The sequence below is a fragment of the Manis pentadactyla genome, chromosome 14 (assembly GCF_030020395.1).
Source record: "Manis pentadactyla isolate mManPen7 chromosome 14, mManPen7.hap1, whole genome shotgun sequence".
Taxonomy (NCBI): Eukaryota; Metazoa; Chordata; class Mammalia; order Pholidota; family Manidae; genus Manis; species Manis pentadactyla.
Window position 1 is genome coordinate 40,267,432 of NC_080032.1, and position 18,373 is coordinate 40,285,804.

The following is an 18,373-nucleotide window of genomic DNA, read 5'->3' on the forward strand; positions in this document are numbered from 1 at the left end:
TTTAATTAAGTCACCTCATACTTCTAAGATCACAGTATGGTACAGCCTGGCATAGAAAGGTCTTTCTAATTCTAGAAAGATAACTTGCAACTACTATTGAATCCCACTTAACTCCTTTCCACAACCAGAAAGCAGGAAAAACCGCCCCATCTAGAAGAACTGCCTATGCACACAGAAACCTTAACCCAGGCCAGATACCTCACACAAGACAACGGCTGAGACCTGGGAAATGAAGGGGCTGTCTCAGCACATCCTATCACTGCCGTCAGAAAAAATAAGCTACAGTTCACTGCTCTCATTTTAAGCAACAGAGCAGTCACCTAAAATAAAATAGTATCAGATATCTCTTGATCCCTGTAAATTACTATAATACATTTAAATAATTAAAATAAGGATTTTACACATTAGAAAGTGGCTTCTCCAAACAGTATGTAATGAAATGCTAAATTGTATGTTTGAGATTGTAAGTGCTGGCAGAATTCACAAGGCAGACACCAACACAGGCCTAGTGTGGCCAAGGACAGTACTGAATCAGCCCATCTCATGAAACAGATGGTGGTGTATGAGGTGCTTCAACTCTCCAAATGATAGAACCCTCAAGTATTAACAGGGACAGAGGTGGAGGATTAGAAAATGACACAGCAAGGACACCAGCAGTGAACGGGCCTGGCCTATGCCATACACTCCTGTTCTATGCCCCTCTCTGCTCCACCCATGGCCTTCGCAGTGGGGAGACCCAAGGCACTAATGGGTGCACCCCTCAGCAAGCAGCAAGGGAACTGATGCAATGCTCAACACACAGCTTCTGGCTTTCCTCGCCATCTCCTGGTGGTCTCTGCCCTCTCCCACCCCCAACAAAAAGTTGGATCCCAAAAGTAGGATCTGTGCTTTTAACAATGCAAGTAATGTGAGCAAAAAGCTAGCCTGCTGTAGTTTTTCATTCTTGCAAGCATTTCTGAAACCTATTCTAGGGATAAGTATGGGCTGACAGTGACCACTCCCCACCACTCACCGAGGGCCCAGGAAAGGATCAGCAGCCTTGTTCTAGACTCCGAGGATGGAAATGGTTAGTGTGGGAAGGGTCTTCGATGTCACTTAATCTAAACTCTGATAACTCAATTCAGAGAGTCCTCCTAAGCCATCTTGCCATCTGAACTTGTGGTGAGAGAACTCCTTATCTCACAGGGCAGCCAGTTCCTCTGTGTGGGTGCGTGTGTGTTTTGGGGAGGGAAGATTTATAGCCTGAAAATACTTGAAGTCTAATGCAATCTCTTCATCAAACACTGTACGAAATAACATTTCCATTTCTTCCTTCTCCTGGTTCAGGGCCAGTGTGAATGCTGCTCCCTCCTACTTGCTGGATGTGTCTTCCAGACTACTGACAAAAACCTGGTCACCTTCCCCATAATCTGCTGGTTTGTCAGATTTATTTATGTATTTAACATTTTGTTCCAAAAAGGATCTGAAACAGCTTCGCATTTCCCTAAAAAAACAAAAACAGCATCCATGAAGACAACTGGTTCTTCAAAATCTGAAACACAGTAGTCAATTCAAATATAAAAATAAGTATGGCTATGTCTATCTTAACAAAAATAACTATATAAACATACAAGAAAACCCATTTGAAGGGAGCCATTAGAGAATGAAGTATCATTACCCATTCATCATCCTATCTTCACTTGAGTGAAGAAAAAAAAAAAACTTACGTAAGTAAAAAATAGCCTTTTACACCATTACAAGCCACTTATCAGCTTTCTCTTAATCTAACACAGTCACACTAATAGCCAAAGTAGAAACACTACATCATGAAATACTATGTAGCCACTAAAAAAATAAGTGCAACAGGAAATGATCTCCATGACTGAAAACGCGAACAGCAAGGTGCCGAAGAGTATGGCACTCTACCATGTCTGTTCACAACACACACACACACACACACACACACACACACACACGGGTCTACACAGACAAATGGCTATTCGTGTCAGCACAAAATGGCTGCGGGAGAATATGTAGGAAGCTGCTGGTTGTGCTTGTTTCAGGGAAGGAAAACTGGGGGTTTGGGGGACAAGAACTAAGAAACCCATCTGGAGTGAGCTGAGGTAGTCTGCACATATGTCAACCTTACCAAATGCAAGTTTTAAAAACTAAGAGAAAGAAAGAAACAGCTTTGGGTGTAGGGGAGGGGAGTCCAGATAAGAGGAGCTTTGGCTTTGACGAGCAGAGCAAAAAAAAGTCACCTTTCAATTTTTCTCTTGAGCAAGCCCCTTTCCCTGAATTGCTGCTTAGTAGCAACAGCTGGACAGGGAGCCCCTTTACAGCTCACTAGGAACACCCCACTCATCACGCTCTAGGGCTCGTTCTGCACTTATGGCCCAATGTCATGAAATGCTAATTGTTCCCAAATACAAATTTGAGCATTCCTTTTCACAAAATATATAGCTACCACGATCCTTCTATTCCCATCGTACCACTGCCAAGTGAAAAGCACTATTCCAAGGTAAAATGACACCATCAAAAGTCACATTATTTACTGTGTTTTTTTTTGATTTAACACAGTTACACCATCAAAATGGAAGAAATCTGACAATAATAATGTGCTACCTTGCTGATAAATAGGTCCAAATTCTCAGTTTTAAATAGGAAAAAGAGAATAAAAGATATGTTTTGCTAAATTCAATTAGACATTTAGTAAGTGAGGTATCCCTAGTTAACAAGGCAAATCGATCCTTTCAGCTCTGGCTGCAGTTTATTTAAAGACTTTACAATTTTACTACTTAAGAGCAAGTCCTATGGAGGTGTTATCTCACCATTTATATTTTCACAACACTTATGATATTGCTATCACACTCTTAAAATAAATGAAAAGCCCATGCCACATTTCAGACCAATATAATGCTACAAATTCTATTTTTATTTCTGGAAATAAACATTAAAATAATTCTGTGTTGCTCACTTTATTCTTGCAATGTTGAATACACAAAAAAAATAAAACTAAGATTTTATATTTAAGTCCCAGGCATACTTGAAAAACATTTTTAATCACTTGGTTTTAAAATCAGGTGCTAAAAAATATACCATTATAAAATTCTGACAATAACAGCATTTTGTGACAAAATTATGCTTTTAATTTTCTATTGAATTGTTGTTTATTAGCTTGCTACTTTAAAGATTAGTCTGTGTATAGAAAGAATTTAGTGGTGCATTTAATGAGACAAGAAGGTAGAAGGATGAACATGAAAAGATTATTTTACATTGTAGTACACGAGCTATTTGATAATTCTAACATTGTACAAAAGAAAGCTGCTCTCTAGATTGACCATGGTTCAGTTAACATCACTGAATATCTAATACCTCCAACTCAATTAATTCTCACCTGATTAAGATCAGACTGATATTCAAACTAAATCATCTCTCCAGCCAAGTAGAAATCAATATTTCTGATTTTACTTTTAAATTACAATAGAAAATAAAATGCATGCTTCTTCAATATGCCAAGAGTAGCTTTTCTATTCTAGTCTACCATGGCATGGATAACACAGTTGATTAAAGAATTATTCTAATTTGAGCACCAATATGCAGCAGAATCTGATTAATTTGAACACAGAAATGGAATAAAGTAATTAAATACAGGGCAAATAGAAAATTGACATAAAATAAACTTGACTTCTTTAAAACAAACCTCACTATTTATCAGCTCAAGAAGTGAGGAATACAGTTTTATTAAAGATTGATTACTCTGAGAGAAAAGTCTTATTTCAGACATAGATATGTACAACACAAGCAAAGAAACAGGTCTATTTTGATAATATTCTTTCCCATACTGACACCTCCAAGCAGCATGCCCATATCTAAAAATGACCAAATTATTTCTATATGACTTCTCCAGAAAACGAAGGATATGTTGACTCATCCTTGCTGAGGAAGGTAAAAATCAGTGAATCCAAAAATAACACAATACTTATGTATTTGTAACTGTTACTAACTACTAAATAGAACATGAAATAGATTTTCCCCCTTTTTCATTCCTTAATTCCCTTCAAATTTAAGATGGAGGAGAAGAGTAAAGCCAAATTATTTATTGGGTTAACTGAACAGAAAGTATTGTTTTGCAGATAATACAGAAAATTCTCAAATTTTAAACAACATATTTAAGAATTCAAAATCACAGCTAAATGAACTATTAGAAATGAAAATACTACAACTTAGTTAATATGTGCCAAACATTGTGCCTTACATATATTTATTATATATACTATGTATACATATAAAATACTTTGCATATATTTTATATATATGAAAAATATATGTATGATTTTTAAGTCTCACAAAGTAGGTTATATCTATGTGCTAAATAATTCATTCATATATTTACTAAATAACAATTCACATTATTAGATTAACTTTTTCTGGTGTCTTAGGTGTACCAATTCATAGAAAAGAATATGAGGAACCAAGAATTATACAAAGTAACCTGGAAATACAGATTTCCTAAATCCATATTCTGTGAGAAACATCCTTAGAAGTTACTTATAGACCATAACTAAGGGCATGATAATCAAAATTTGTTAAAATATGATACTTTCCAAAGACTTGTGAAATCCAAGCCTAGGCAGCTTGGAAGTTGGGCCATGTACATGTTATAGAAAGAACAGTCTTTACTTTCATGAAAAACTCTGTCCTATTTCTCTTGAACCACTATTTCTCTAACATGTACTTTATATACATATTATATACTATACATAAACACATATATTTATATATATAAAATAACAGTGCCAGCACAAAGACTGTAATAAACCAGTGCATACACCCCACTATTTGAAAATGAAGCTGTTACTTTATCCCAGATCATTGTTCACCTCACAGGAATGGAAATTCAGCATTACCAGATCTGAGGATTTATATTCTTTTAAAGCTAGAATTTTTGTTCTATATAAAGTCTCACAGCTTTAAATACTTTATCTAACATTGTTTTTCTAAGACACTGCACAGAGGAAAAACAAAATATGTCTGCATAATGGCTGCTGGCTGACACCTGATGGTCTGTATCATCAGCTTGAAAAGCTTCTTGAACACTTCAGCTCTAGAATAAATTATCCACATATGGTTATCCCCTCAAAAACTACTATCACGCGACAGCTACTAAAGCAGAAGTCCCATAATTATTTGAAACAGCATCATAGTCCTAGACGCAGAGGAATTAAATGGAGGCACCCCATCCCTAACTCCCCAGTCTCCGAGTCCACAGGTCTCATCCTTTCCCAGGTCCTGCGAGGCTGTCTCCGTCACAACGGATGCAGTGCATTTACTTCCTTGCAGGAGCCAACAACAAGGAATCAAAATGGGCCCTTAACTAAATGGGTCCTTATATGTATTTATTACATATGCTGTGTACATATGATACATAAAATACTTTACATGTGACATATTTTATATAAAATGATATATTTTATATACAAATAATGAAATGAGTATTTAAAAACTTCTAATAATTTTATATAAAATATATGAAATACATATTTATGTATGATTTTTAAACCTCACAAAGTAGGTTATTTCTTACGTCCTAAATAGTTCATTCGTATATTTGCTAAATAATGATTCACATTATTAGATGTACTTTTTCTGGTGTCTCAGATGTACCAAATCATAGAAGCTGATCTTCCCTTCAAGGCCCCGGTGAACGTATTGCTCACTGATTGCTGAACCTCTCTAAACGCAGGCTCCAGGAACCACTTGAGGTAGAACGTTCTGTGTGAATGGGGTGGTACTTTCTAAAATAAAGGAGCTTCTTTTCTTTCTCTGTTAAACCACCAAACATTTAGGAGGCCCGTTTGCTGCCTTCAAGAAGTCTCTGATGGAGCAGTAAAGCAACGATGCACTTCAAATGCAATACAAACTAAACAGCAATCATGGAAAAAATGACGACTATCTCAGAGCACTGAAGGATGGACTGCCCAAGGACTGCAGGTTGATGACTAATGATGGGAGTCTAAAGGTGGAAGCGCTCCCCACAGGCTACTAGAGAGGCAGCGCAAATTGGAAGGACGTCCCCACATTCACAAAGATGGATGGAGGAATTCCAAGAAACGTAGAACAACAATCTTTACCTTTTGTCCTCTACTAGACAGTCTGTTAAACAATCTGGGACTACAAATGATGAAATGAGTAATTATTTAAAATACTTACAATAATTTTACATTGTCAGAATCAAATACAATAGCTGTTAGTTATACTCGTGAAGAAAAGCATTATGGCTAAATCTAGCAGGTCAGAAACATGGATCTTGGTCGTAAGGTACTTAACAAGACACTGATAAATAAGAACTTTTTATTCTATATTGTAATTATAACTTTCATTAAGATAATGAAAATAAATAATAAAATTACAATCCAAAATATTTAAGATATAAAAATAAAAAGGGATTTGGAAATTTTGTGTCATAAGGATAAAAGAAAGTAGAGAAAACGGCTGTCACAGATCCTATTTCTTAGATTCCAAAAAGAATGTTTTTAATTTTAAAATAGAATGTCAACAGGGTTGATTGAAATAAAGAGAAATAAATTAATGCTAAATAATTACTAAGGAAGTTTTGTTTATGGAAATGAATAATTCAGTGTTTTACAAAGTAAATTCAAACAGCAGCTGCTTTGCTGACATTAAGCTAAAAAGAGCTTTCTCAAAATGTACAAACTTTAAAACTAGAGAATCATCAAAATTTTTATGTCAAGTAAAAAAAGTTAGTTTCTAGGTTTCTGGTTTTAGTATAAAATATTACATGTCTACAATGGTAATTAACCAACCACTTAAGTCTCAGCATTACATTTTTCACAGGAGGTATCTATCACAGCTATTTAACTGAATATATGCATAATTCCTGGCCTGTTAAGTCTTATAACAGCTGGAGGGAGAGAGGAATTAAGATTTCTAACAATCTGTTCCCAACCCACTTGGTCCTAGATTTTATCCCAATCCCAAAATGAATCTTCTGGGTGCTTTTAAACTACAGTGCAGTTTCATTTCTGTCTCCTAACTACTGATTGTTCCCATCTATTGGGAAGGAGGTCTCTCCCTTCAAAAAGAAATGAGCCCAAACTTTTAAAACAAATGCACTTGGAACTGCACATAATAAAAATTAAGTTCGTTTTTACTAAAAAGTTTAGTTTTTGTGAGAATCCGTTTCTCATATTAGCCTCTAATAGAGAACGTTGAAAAAAACATGTTGGAAATACATTCAGAGATTACCCTGAATTTAAAATAAAACAATTACAAACATCACATAAGACGAAGGGAAAACCAGGTTCTATATTTACATAGAAATTTTTTTAGGTTTATCTGTTGCCTAATGCAAACTGCAGTTGGCAACTCTCTAGTGCACCATGGAAATTTTGTAGATTGTGAGTAGCACTTGTTTTTAAAAATGAAAGAGAATAGGAAATATCATTGTACACTGTGCATTTCATCTATATAAGTACACACATATACACAAAAATGCATATGTATCTTATGTATATGTACAGTGGATTGTACTTTAGTATTTCTTAGCACACACCAGGTGAAAAGAATTTTTGAAAGCCACTGGCCTAGTGCATGCTAACTCTTACCCTCAATGACAACAGAGAAACAATTCAAACAATATATTCTTAATTCATTCTTTTACTAAATACTTACTGAGCATTTTTATACATCAAGTCTTGTTCTAGGTACATGGGATAAATGAGTAAAAGAAACCAGGATCCTGCCCTTACACAGCTTATTCAAAAGGGAGAGTCAGACAAGAAACATACAATAGTATGTCAGAATGTGGTAAGAGGAATATGGCAAGGAAAAAAAGGAGAGGGAAGAGTGACTGTGGGAGGATGGGGACGGGATCGCATTTTACACAGGATAATCAAAGTAGGTCCCTCTGAGGAGAATGCTGGGGAAAAACTTAACGGAGGTGAAGGAATCAGTAACATCATTTATGTACCCAATGATAGCATAATACAGATACTTTAGTTTCTAATTTTACAGATGACAGATCAGGAAACACTTATAAGGAAAATGAACACGAAGAAAGAATAAGCGTAGAAAAGACCAAATGTACAGACCTGGATTCCTCATCACAGTACAGGTGGCCACTCCCCAACCACTGAAGAGAACAGACAACTACCCGAAGCCTGATTTCTAATAAGAGTTCTCTGAGTAACGGGAACGCTGAGTATTGTTTTAGAATGACAAATCTAGAAGTAATCTACATCCTCTATTTTATATAAGTAATGGACACAAACCCATTTCCTAAAGAAGTTATGGGAAAAAATAAGCTTAATGCATCTAGGTTAAAATGATTTTTTTAATTCATAAAATTGACTGAAATAGCACAAGCAAATTCAGGATCTCTGATATTATTACTTCACATTGAATTTAACTCATCTATGTTAATTTCCGTTAGTATTTTAACTTGCAATTAAAGAGTGTTCTTCTTATGAAATACAAGCAGTTTAGTAACTAACTTTTGGTACTCACTAATGTCCATGTAGCTACAAAAGTTTTTTATCTTACTTACTTTGTAAAATCCTATGAAGAAATCTCCCAAATCCACCTGAAATAGAAATTTATTTGTCCCATATTATAGGAGAGAGGAATTTCTTTCATATGAAAAAAAGGAAATGCTATTCCCAAATTTGCTATTTAACTACATAATCTTCAACTTTAGAAAGCTATTCTGTTAAAAAAAAAAAAGCAATTACAGGAATTTTTGCATATTAATGGGAAAAAAAGTACGTCTCTGCTTCACAGAACAACTGAGAAGGCTCTCATGATTACAATGGCAGTTTTATAAATTTTGATGTAATTCACTTACAAATTGCCCCACAGCCAGCACTGGCAGGTGTATTTATGGACATACATAAAGTTACAGTATGCATAGAGGAAGATTCTGTGGTAGCACTTTATATGTAACTGGACAGTAATATTTTAAAGGGCTTTTTTTTTTACAAAATCATTAACTTCACATTTATTTTACCCAATTAAAATGGGTTCTCCAAAAAAATAAGTATTCTCCTCCCTTATCTGAAATCAATGCAGTTGAAATTCAATCATACATCCAAAATATAAAAGGTCTTAGGAAGAAAATTAACACATTTTATAGGACTAATGGGTTTTCAAGTTAAAGAATGTTTTCAAAGGTGTATGCTTTGTTTTAAAACCTTGGTATAATGCCTTATGTTAGAAACCTAAGACTCAAAGCAAATTTTTGTTAAAAGCTTATTATCTTCTGGAATCTCATAACAATCTATCTCAAAATCAATGTGTCCAGGCTGAGTGCTTCTTGCAAATCATTTCAAACTGAACTGTTGGCATCATCATGCTTCTCTCAGTGGTCATCTCTCAGTCACCAAGTCCTACTAATGTTTCCTCTGATGCTTCTCATTCTCACTGTCATCTCCCCAAAAACAGGCCCTCTAGCTGAGCTTAAATCAAGGGCCCCTTTCTCCAATGTCACTTCCTCCATTCAGCCTTAGCCCATATATAGAACAATCACCATTTCTCTCTCTAATGTCACCAGAGATATTGAGAAGAAAACGTAACTGGATGAGATTAAAAGGATGCAAAATTAATCAAACTACTACATTTACCTTCCCACCAAATTCCTTTATTGGGAGACTTACAGGAAATCACGAGAGGCATTATTAGCATATACAGATAGAAGATTGACTTGAGATTCAAAATAATCTCAACAGTATGTGCAATCAGGGAAAAACATTTTTCGAAGGTGAAATTTCTCAAGGATAAATGCAAATTCTTGCATTTAGGCTTAAAAAATTACTTTCAAATTTGAAAACAGAATGACAGATAACTCAATGTGACCCAAAGATATGAAACATGGCAACGCCTAAACCAAACTCAAAATTAGCATCCCAATCACAGTGGCAAGGAGCTCACAAGCATACCTGTGTTCATCTCCAGGGACCGCACACTTACATAGATTTTGACAAATGCCCATGTTTCTATAGAAAGGAGATCAGGAGATTGAGAGGTCTAAAAACCACAATGTATCTAACATACCACATTATGTACTAACCACGTCTTGGTAATCTACCCAGTGTATGTAAGGGGAAAGAGACAATATTTAAATTGAGCGAGAAATGAGGCTCAAAAAAAGGAATAAGGCTCTGATTAGTAAAGTAGGCTTAAGTAAAATCTGGATGATCCTAAATGTAAGAGTTTAGACTTTATCCTATAGGCAGAAGGACATGAGCTAAACCTAAACTGTACACTTCAGAAAGCTTTACCTATCTAGCAACAACATTTAGGGTAAAGTTAGGGAAGAAGAAGGAAAAGAAATTTTCTAGAAAATTTCTAGGAAAGTTAATCTGTATGCTAATAAAACAATACAGGTAACAAATATCGAGGACAGATCTGGATAAAAACTGCAGGATATTGCAACCTTCTTCAATAAGATAAACAAAAGAATATTTAAAAAGGGGAAAAAATTGGCCAGTTGCCACAATACAAGAATAGAGCAATAGTCTCATACCATAAATGTCAAAAAGTAATAGCCAGGAGAGAAAGAAAGAAAAGATTCTGGCAAGGCTCAGCATGGTATGGCTCAGCATAGTATGGCTCAGCATGATATGGCTCCTAGGTCCCAATTTTACCCACTACAACACACTGGAAAAAAAAAAAAAAGTTAAAAAATCCTGAGAATTCTTACAAATACAGCACTCCTTGTTCTTGAAAGCAGCAGACTCCTGGCATAAATAGGAATCCTTGAGAAAAATAAAAAACAAACAAAACCCCCTTAGAATAAAAGCCTCTACCCACCTTCAGAGGATCTCAGCAAGGCTAGAAAAGCCCCCAGGGTATGTCATTTTTCAGGGCTTCACACTTAATAGAGAGGACAGCCCAAAGGGAATCCCACAGGAAAAGGGGAACCATTCCTGAAAGCTATTTAACAACAACACTGTATTGGCTACAGTGCTCCTTCCCCCCAACTCTGCCCTCCAGGCTTCAGGGAAGAGCAGAGAACACCTCGGCCCTCACATTATACAGCCCACAAGGGAAGACAAACATATCAGAAAAAGGTGGCAGGAGTGTGAAAGAGAATTCAACCACAATTTTTCAGAGAAACAGCAGGGCAACTCTACAACCCTAGGGAAAAAAAGATTTGTCTCAAATGTCACACTATATAAGAACTTATTAAAAACATAAATTCAAGAAAGCTAGACTTCAAGGAATAGTTGATAAAAGACCATGAAATGAAAGAAGAGATAAAAATATAAATTGAAGACCAAAACAAACTCATAGCAGTGCTAATAAATGTATTAGAGTCATGTAAGGGACAGAAGAGGCACAGCTAAAATTCAATTAAGAGCTTTTATAAGAATAACTTAAGATTATCACACTAAGTATAGAGGAAAATTAAAAAGAAAAAAAAAGTTAATGCAAACAGAGAAAACCAAGATGTGGTGGGCAAGTACTGTGGCTGGACAGCTTCTAAGAATGCCTGGAATGACCCAGCCTCCTGGTATCTGTGACCTTGTGCAAACTACCACCATTGAGGGTAGGCCAAACGTACTGATTTCCTTCTAATTAAAGAATACGGCAATGTGGATAGGATGTCGCTGCCATGATTAGGTTAAGAAGGATCATGTTTCTTTCCGGTTAGCAGATGCTTCTATTGCTTTCCCAGCTTGCATGCTGTGATGAAGAAAACTGCCAGGGAGGCTCGTGTGACAAGGAAAACAGTTGGCAAGGAACTCAAACCGTCAGTACAACATCCCATGGGGGAGCTGAAAGCCACCGACAACAACTGACTGTGCTTGGGAGCAGATCCTTCTCCAGTTGAGCTTCAGATGAGACTGCAGACCCTGAACCACACCTTGACTACTGCTTTTGACAGACTAAAGCAGAGAACCCAGCTAAATCACTTTGGATTTTTGACCCACAGAAACTGTGAGATAATAAATGTGTGCTGCTTTTAGCCACTAAATTTTGGGGTAATTTGTTATACAGTAAATAACATCAAGTACTGACCCTGTTTCAAAGTTCCAAGGATGACTGGTTTTTTTTGAGTTAGAGAATTCAAAAAAAGGAAAAAAAATATTTTTAATGATAATTTGTTTTTTCACACAAAGAACTGAACCTACAAATCATAGTACATTCATAGTATGTCATAAAATAACATAGTATATCATGGTATGTCATAGAATAACATAGTATATTCCAGAAAGAACTGATACTACAAACTATACTCAAGATCTATCCTAAGTATGTTACCAAATTCAAGGATAAAGAATGAATTTTTCTCAGATCCAAGCCGAAAAATCAAATCACCTAAGGCCGGATAGTTGTGAGGTGGTGAGGTGGGGCAGGGATGAAAATCAGGCTGGCCGCAGACTTGCCAGAGCAACTTCAGTGCCATAAAATACTAATGCAATGTGTACAAAATTCTGAGGGAAAGAAAATGTGACCTGATAACTTTATATCACCCTAAATGTCATACACGTCCCATGTCATACATATATGGCAACAAGCAGTCATTTCCAAACATGACAAATATTGAGGATTCTAGAACCCAAAGACTCTTAGACAATTTGGCAATGAAAACTAGCCAACCAAAAGCAATGGATCAAAACAAAGAAATAAGGAGAAAAGATGTGGGGAGCACTGAATTTATGGTTACAGAAAAGAATATAGGCATTATAAACTTTGACAATGTAAAAACACAACTTAGAAAAGCTAAGACACAGGATGTGGTTGAGCATAATTATAATTTCAAAGCAGGGAATCACCTTTCCAAAATTAGAATATGAAGTTTAAAAAAAACAATTACTTAAGCTCTTTTATAACTTTTATATAATATTTTTTTCTTAAGATTTGAGGCAATATTTACAAATAATGCATTTTTTAGTCAAGGAAACTTTACCTGAATTTCAGCAAATCTGTCAGTTTTGTTTTGTTTTGCTAAATTCAACTTTAAAATATAGTATATTTTATATAATCCATTCCACATATATTCACAGAGATACCTGTGTTTGCAAATGTTGAGACTAACGGTAATTTTGGGGGTTTCATCTTTTCTATATTCTCTACAGTACATAAATTGAGTACTTATAATTTGCATTCAAAGATTGATGTAATTTTTCCGTAAAAGAAAAAAATTAACAATAAAATACAGGGGGAAGTACATAATGAAAACCTGAATAGGGAAAAAGTCTCACTTACTATTGGAAAGATTCCTGACCTGGGCCAGTTAACCTTAAAGACTCCATCTAATTATAAGCTTCTAAGTCACAGAACTGTCCCTAAATAAAAATCTTTGCTACATGAAAATCCCTATTTCCCATTATCTCAAGTCTAGACTTCTTTACTTGGCTTTCAAATAGCACAAAAATGTGACCTGAAACCAAAACTAGTCTTACATAATGAGACTAATCTTCACTATCCCACAAATATTTTTGCTATATTCAGCTTTTATGTTTTAATTCCTGTTTGGGTTATCTTCTAAACGGGTAATTTAAACGTTAACAATTTATAGGCTATTTCTTCCCCGACACTTAGTAAGATAAACAAATTGAGTAAAAAAAAAAAAAAAGGGTAGCAATCTAACCTAGCTAAAAAAAATCTATTTATAGCACAAAATTCTTCCTACACTAAAAATTTCAGGAAAGGATTCTTTTAGAATTTGTAAAGCATTCACAGACTTTTCTATATAAAAACTTACTTCTAAATTAATACTGCTTGTATTACTTAACATTAAGTATTTAACATTTAGGTATTAAATACTTAAATACAACCTAAATGAATATAAAAATTTTAAAGTATTAGGTTAAATACATTTTGTTGAAAAAATTAAAGACAATTTCTTGTATTTTAAAAGTTAATAGTAAAATGGAAAGGTGATACAAATAAATCTGATTTGAAATATTTAACTTTGATACAGTCTTCCCAACCATTTCACATTAGGCATTTTTAAAAGATAATTTTTTGTATTTATATAGGATGTTACAGTTTGCAAAGTGTGTCAATATTCATTTTATTTACCTCCAAAATAACTTGACAATTATAATTATCTACAAAGTACCATGAGCCTGTTCAAAAAATACAAACTATAAAAAGTTATTTTAAACTGTTGTGTAAGAAACACTTTATGAAATTTTATAGATACACCATAGATACATTAGTCAAAGTCTTCTTCAACAACAAAAAATTTTATTTGCAAGTAAGCAGCTAAAACTTTGTTTTCTTGTCAACCATGATTAAAATGTTTATATTCCTTGTTTTAATTTTGCAACACATTTAGAATGGAAGTTACAGTTCTGGATTTCCTCTTTAATAATAATTATAAAATCGAAAATTATTTTTAGTTGGCTTCTTGAATAAGATGTGAAACTTTCTTAATAAACACAACGCTTAATGGTAACTTACACTAATGGAAAGAGCAGCATAAGTCAATGTAAAGGTGAATATGGTTTAACTATATTCCTAAGAACAGGACTTCCATATATTTCTACCACAAGTTGGAGATAAAGTAGATGTATTTACATATTTCAAAAATATCATCTTCATTAAAACATTCGATATTACTTAGCTCTTAATCAGAAATATATGCTGATCTTCAAGACAGAAAGGTAAAACTACGTCATATGTAATTATTTTCAATTAAAATCATTCCCAAAATATTCTTTTGATAAAAGAAAATACAAACACATATGTTTTCATGCTTCAATTCACTTATGACAGGAAACTACTAGTATTAAGATACTTTTAAAAGTACACTAAAGAAGATAGCACCAGCACTATCCAACAGAACTTCCTGCAATGATGAGAATAATCAGTGCCTGCATTACCCAACATGTAGCCATAGGCCACATGTGGCTGTTGAGCTTCTGAAATGTAGCTAGTGCTAAGAAAAATTAGGTAACTAATGTGACAAGAAGCTACTATACTGCACAGCACAAATCTATATCATAGCCTATTTAATATTTTAATATATATTAAATATCACAAATATCAAAATATTAAGTATGAGATACTAAAATTAATATTTAAAACTTGAATTTAAAAAATAAAACGATTACAAATTAATGATAAAAAACAGGTTCTGGCAATTAATAATCGAGGTTTTTCCAATACCATGAGAAAACTCTATATAACTTTAAAGCTTAAAAAAATATTGCATACTCAAAGGAGTAAAGTTTTATAGCATCCTTCAAATGGAGTAAAAATTATTAACACACACACACACAATACATGCAAATCTTTTAAAAACACATCAATAATACCCCGTGTGAATTTTCATACCTGATATAGAAATGTGCTTAAAAACTGAAAACATTTAAATATTTACACACAAAATAAACTCCACAATTAACGTTTACTCAAGGCCAAGTTTATTTAACATTTTCAATAATGAAAAAAAACAAACTTGCTCCCTCTTAACAAACAGTGAGAGTCTAACTACGGTTATAAAGTAGAGCCCTCTATACCAGAGACAGACTATAAGGAGATGCAAGGCCCTCGGCAAGGCAAAGCTGGGAGCCCCTTAGGCTAGACAGCCAATGGCCAATGAGGCAGAAACTAGGAGAGGTATTCTCACCAATCCAAAGAGGCCAATAAAAGGCAATGACACCAAAAGAGACAAAGTTCAAGATCACATCGTGAAAACATAGACTCATGATGAAACCACTTCACTGAGATCTGTTTTGGGTTTGGGCTTGGGCAGATGAGAGGAGGGAGCTGACCTAAAAGTGCATTAGAGGTGACTCCAATGAGACAGAAGACTGCCAGGGAAGAACTCATGGACTCCTCACCAAGTAATTCTTGAAAATATGTTGAAGGTTGGGCTGTTCTGGACAGGTCCTCTGACTTTAAAATAAATCAAAAAACCCAAAAGGGATGTTTAATTAAACTATCGGCAGGCTATAAAATTGGTATGTTCTCATTTCCAATAAATAAATAGTCAAAGCAACTTGCTGCTGTCATGCTCTAACAAAAAATGAAAAATAGAACCCCTCTCTTCAGCAGATTATCCCTCCCCCCAAAGATCTCATTAAATTAGTTCTACATGTGTTGTGTTAAAACTGAACCCCTAGAGGGCAACTGAGCTTCAACTTTTACTTCACAATACTTCAGTTCCTAAGTAGTTTATAGACATCATGACCTATTTCCTAATCATGCGGAACTTTTGCTTTAAAACAAATGGGAAATGAAAAGAGGAAGAAAACTGAAATATACCAGCCACTAATGAAAAATACAATTATGGAATATATTCTTTAACAGTGATAATTTAAAGATGAAGAAAATGGTATATTCTTATAGGCATATTCCTGAATAACACCATTATAAATGAATATTTGAATATTAACACTCTCAGTAGGAACTATGTAGCAGATAGGAAAGACATACTTAACAAGTCTATTTAATATAAATGCTCTGCATAACTTTACATTCATTAAATGACACTTTAAAATTTATAGGAAAAAAAGGTGAAGAATCCAATCTCCATAACTATTAACCCTACATAAACCATCCAATATAATCCACTACAGGAAAACCAATGTCCTTTCAAGGTCAAAAAATATGAAGAAGTTTCATGGCCAACTGCCTATCAAGCTAACTCTATGTCATGAGGTAGAAGTGTTGATATTCAAACAGGCACACGCAAAAATACTGATGTAGCAAAAAAAAAAAAGTTATTGTATCAGTGTGAAGGAATAATACTGTCAAGGCCACTATCCTATACAACTCAACAATGTTATATTTGATTCAGGGGTTTTTTTGTGTGAAACTCAGAATTGGGCATATACAAGTCTAATACATATATTCCACCAGAGTAACATAACAGAATGGACTGAGATTTTAACTGGACCATATACAGGATTACAAACATAACTTGATAATCTGATTAATCATGTGGGTTTTTAAAAAATCCAAGTAAGTTTTTTAAGGGATCAACTCTCATATTTGTATCTATAACTCTATAATGTGTACTTGCTAACTGGAACAAAATTTTAACTCAATCCATAAGTAGTTTTTTATTGTAACTGTGTCACCACACAAGGCCTTCATTCCCAGCAGAACATGTCAGCATTGCTCACACTGCCCTCAGCAGCAGACAAACTGTCCTGGTGAGGGCAGAAACATGAACTTACTGGTTAAAGACCTTTCCTCCACATCACAGTAATTTTCTTCACTAAACTGTAAGCCAATTATTCACATTACATCCCGTGCACTCAGGGATCTAAAATGATTACAAATCAATCTCTGCTCATTTAGATTAGAATCTATATATGAAATCTGACAAACCAAAGAACGTACTGATGGGAAGAGAGGCCCCTGAGGAGCGTGAAGCTGGTATGCCATAAGATTAGTACTTCTCAGAATAGGAAAGAGGGACAGGGGGTGGTCAACAAATGTACAGGATAAAAAGAGAGGCAAGGTTTTAAAACTGCCAAGAGCGTACCTGGCTTCATCATTTCCTAAGAGTTTGCTAAGAACCTCTCATCTAGTAGAAAAGAACTTGAAAGCTGGCCTAGATAATCTGGGGCTCAACCTCCAAGACGGAAGGGAAATAAAGGTTCAAGACCTAGAAAACACACACAAACTAAGAAGAGCAACAACATCACAAACAACAAAACCACCACCAAGTTTATATGGAGAGTACTCTCTCTAGGTAGCGTAGTATGTAACTTTCAGATAAACAAAATGAGCTTAAGACAGGGGTAAAATCCACAGGGCCCACTGCCAATGCCAAGTGCTGTTTAAGGAGCAGTCTTGTACCTTTGGCTAATCTCTTCTTTCTCAACCTTGGCTGCACATCATCAGAGCACCCTCAGAGCTTTATAAAAAAAAAAAAAATCAGTACCTTTTTTTTGTGGAGAGGAGCCTGTGCATTGGTATTTTTAAAAATATCCTCAGATTACTTTGATCTACAGCAAGGGCTGAGGACCATGGATCTAGCCTATGCGTCAGAGATGAAACTGAATGAACTTCAATCGTCAGGGCAAAGTAGAGGTCCTACCATAAGAATTTATGATTTGAACCTCAGTATCTCAGTAGATCTGGCTGGGGGAAATGTGGAAGGAAAAGATAACACAGAAGAAATCACATGAAGCCTTTATCACTGAGGCACTGGGTAAACAGATCCACTCTGAAATCATGGGCTACTAATGAAATTAAAGTTTCTTAATAAACTCAACCATATATAAGTCAACCAAATGGTCTCCTAAAGCCAAAATAACAGAAAAACAAACAACTCAGACTTTTCGGATAGTACATAAAAAAATATGGTTAGTCAAACCTTCAGGAAGATCAGAAATACAATTTTTCAAAAGTTTAAATTTTATGAGCTTCACATAAAATATATCCATGAGAGGTATACCAG

At 34.8% G+C, this 18,373-nt stretch overlaps 1 protein-coding gene across 2 annotated transcripts in view; it reads right to left on the reverse strand.

Annotated features, from left to right (window-relative positions):
- Positions 1 to 18,373, reverse strand: part of CMC1 (C-X9-C motif containing 1) — a 76,142-nt gene that overhangs the window by 13,269 nt on the left and 44,500 nt on the right. The window contains exon 1 of one of the 2 annotated variants that reach the window (XM_036886153.2): positions 9,936 to 9,960. The exons of the other annotated variant lie outside the window; for it this stretch is intronic. Within the exon in view, the coding sequence (XP_036742048.1) occupies positions 9,936 to 9,945 (10 nt within the window). The 5' untranslated portion in view covers positions 9,946 to 9,960. Of the gene's footprint in view, positions 1 to 9,935; positions 9,961 to 18,373 lie in introns of those variants that run through there. 2 annotated transcript variants of the gene reach the window in all.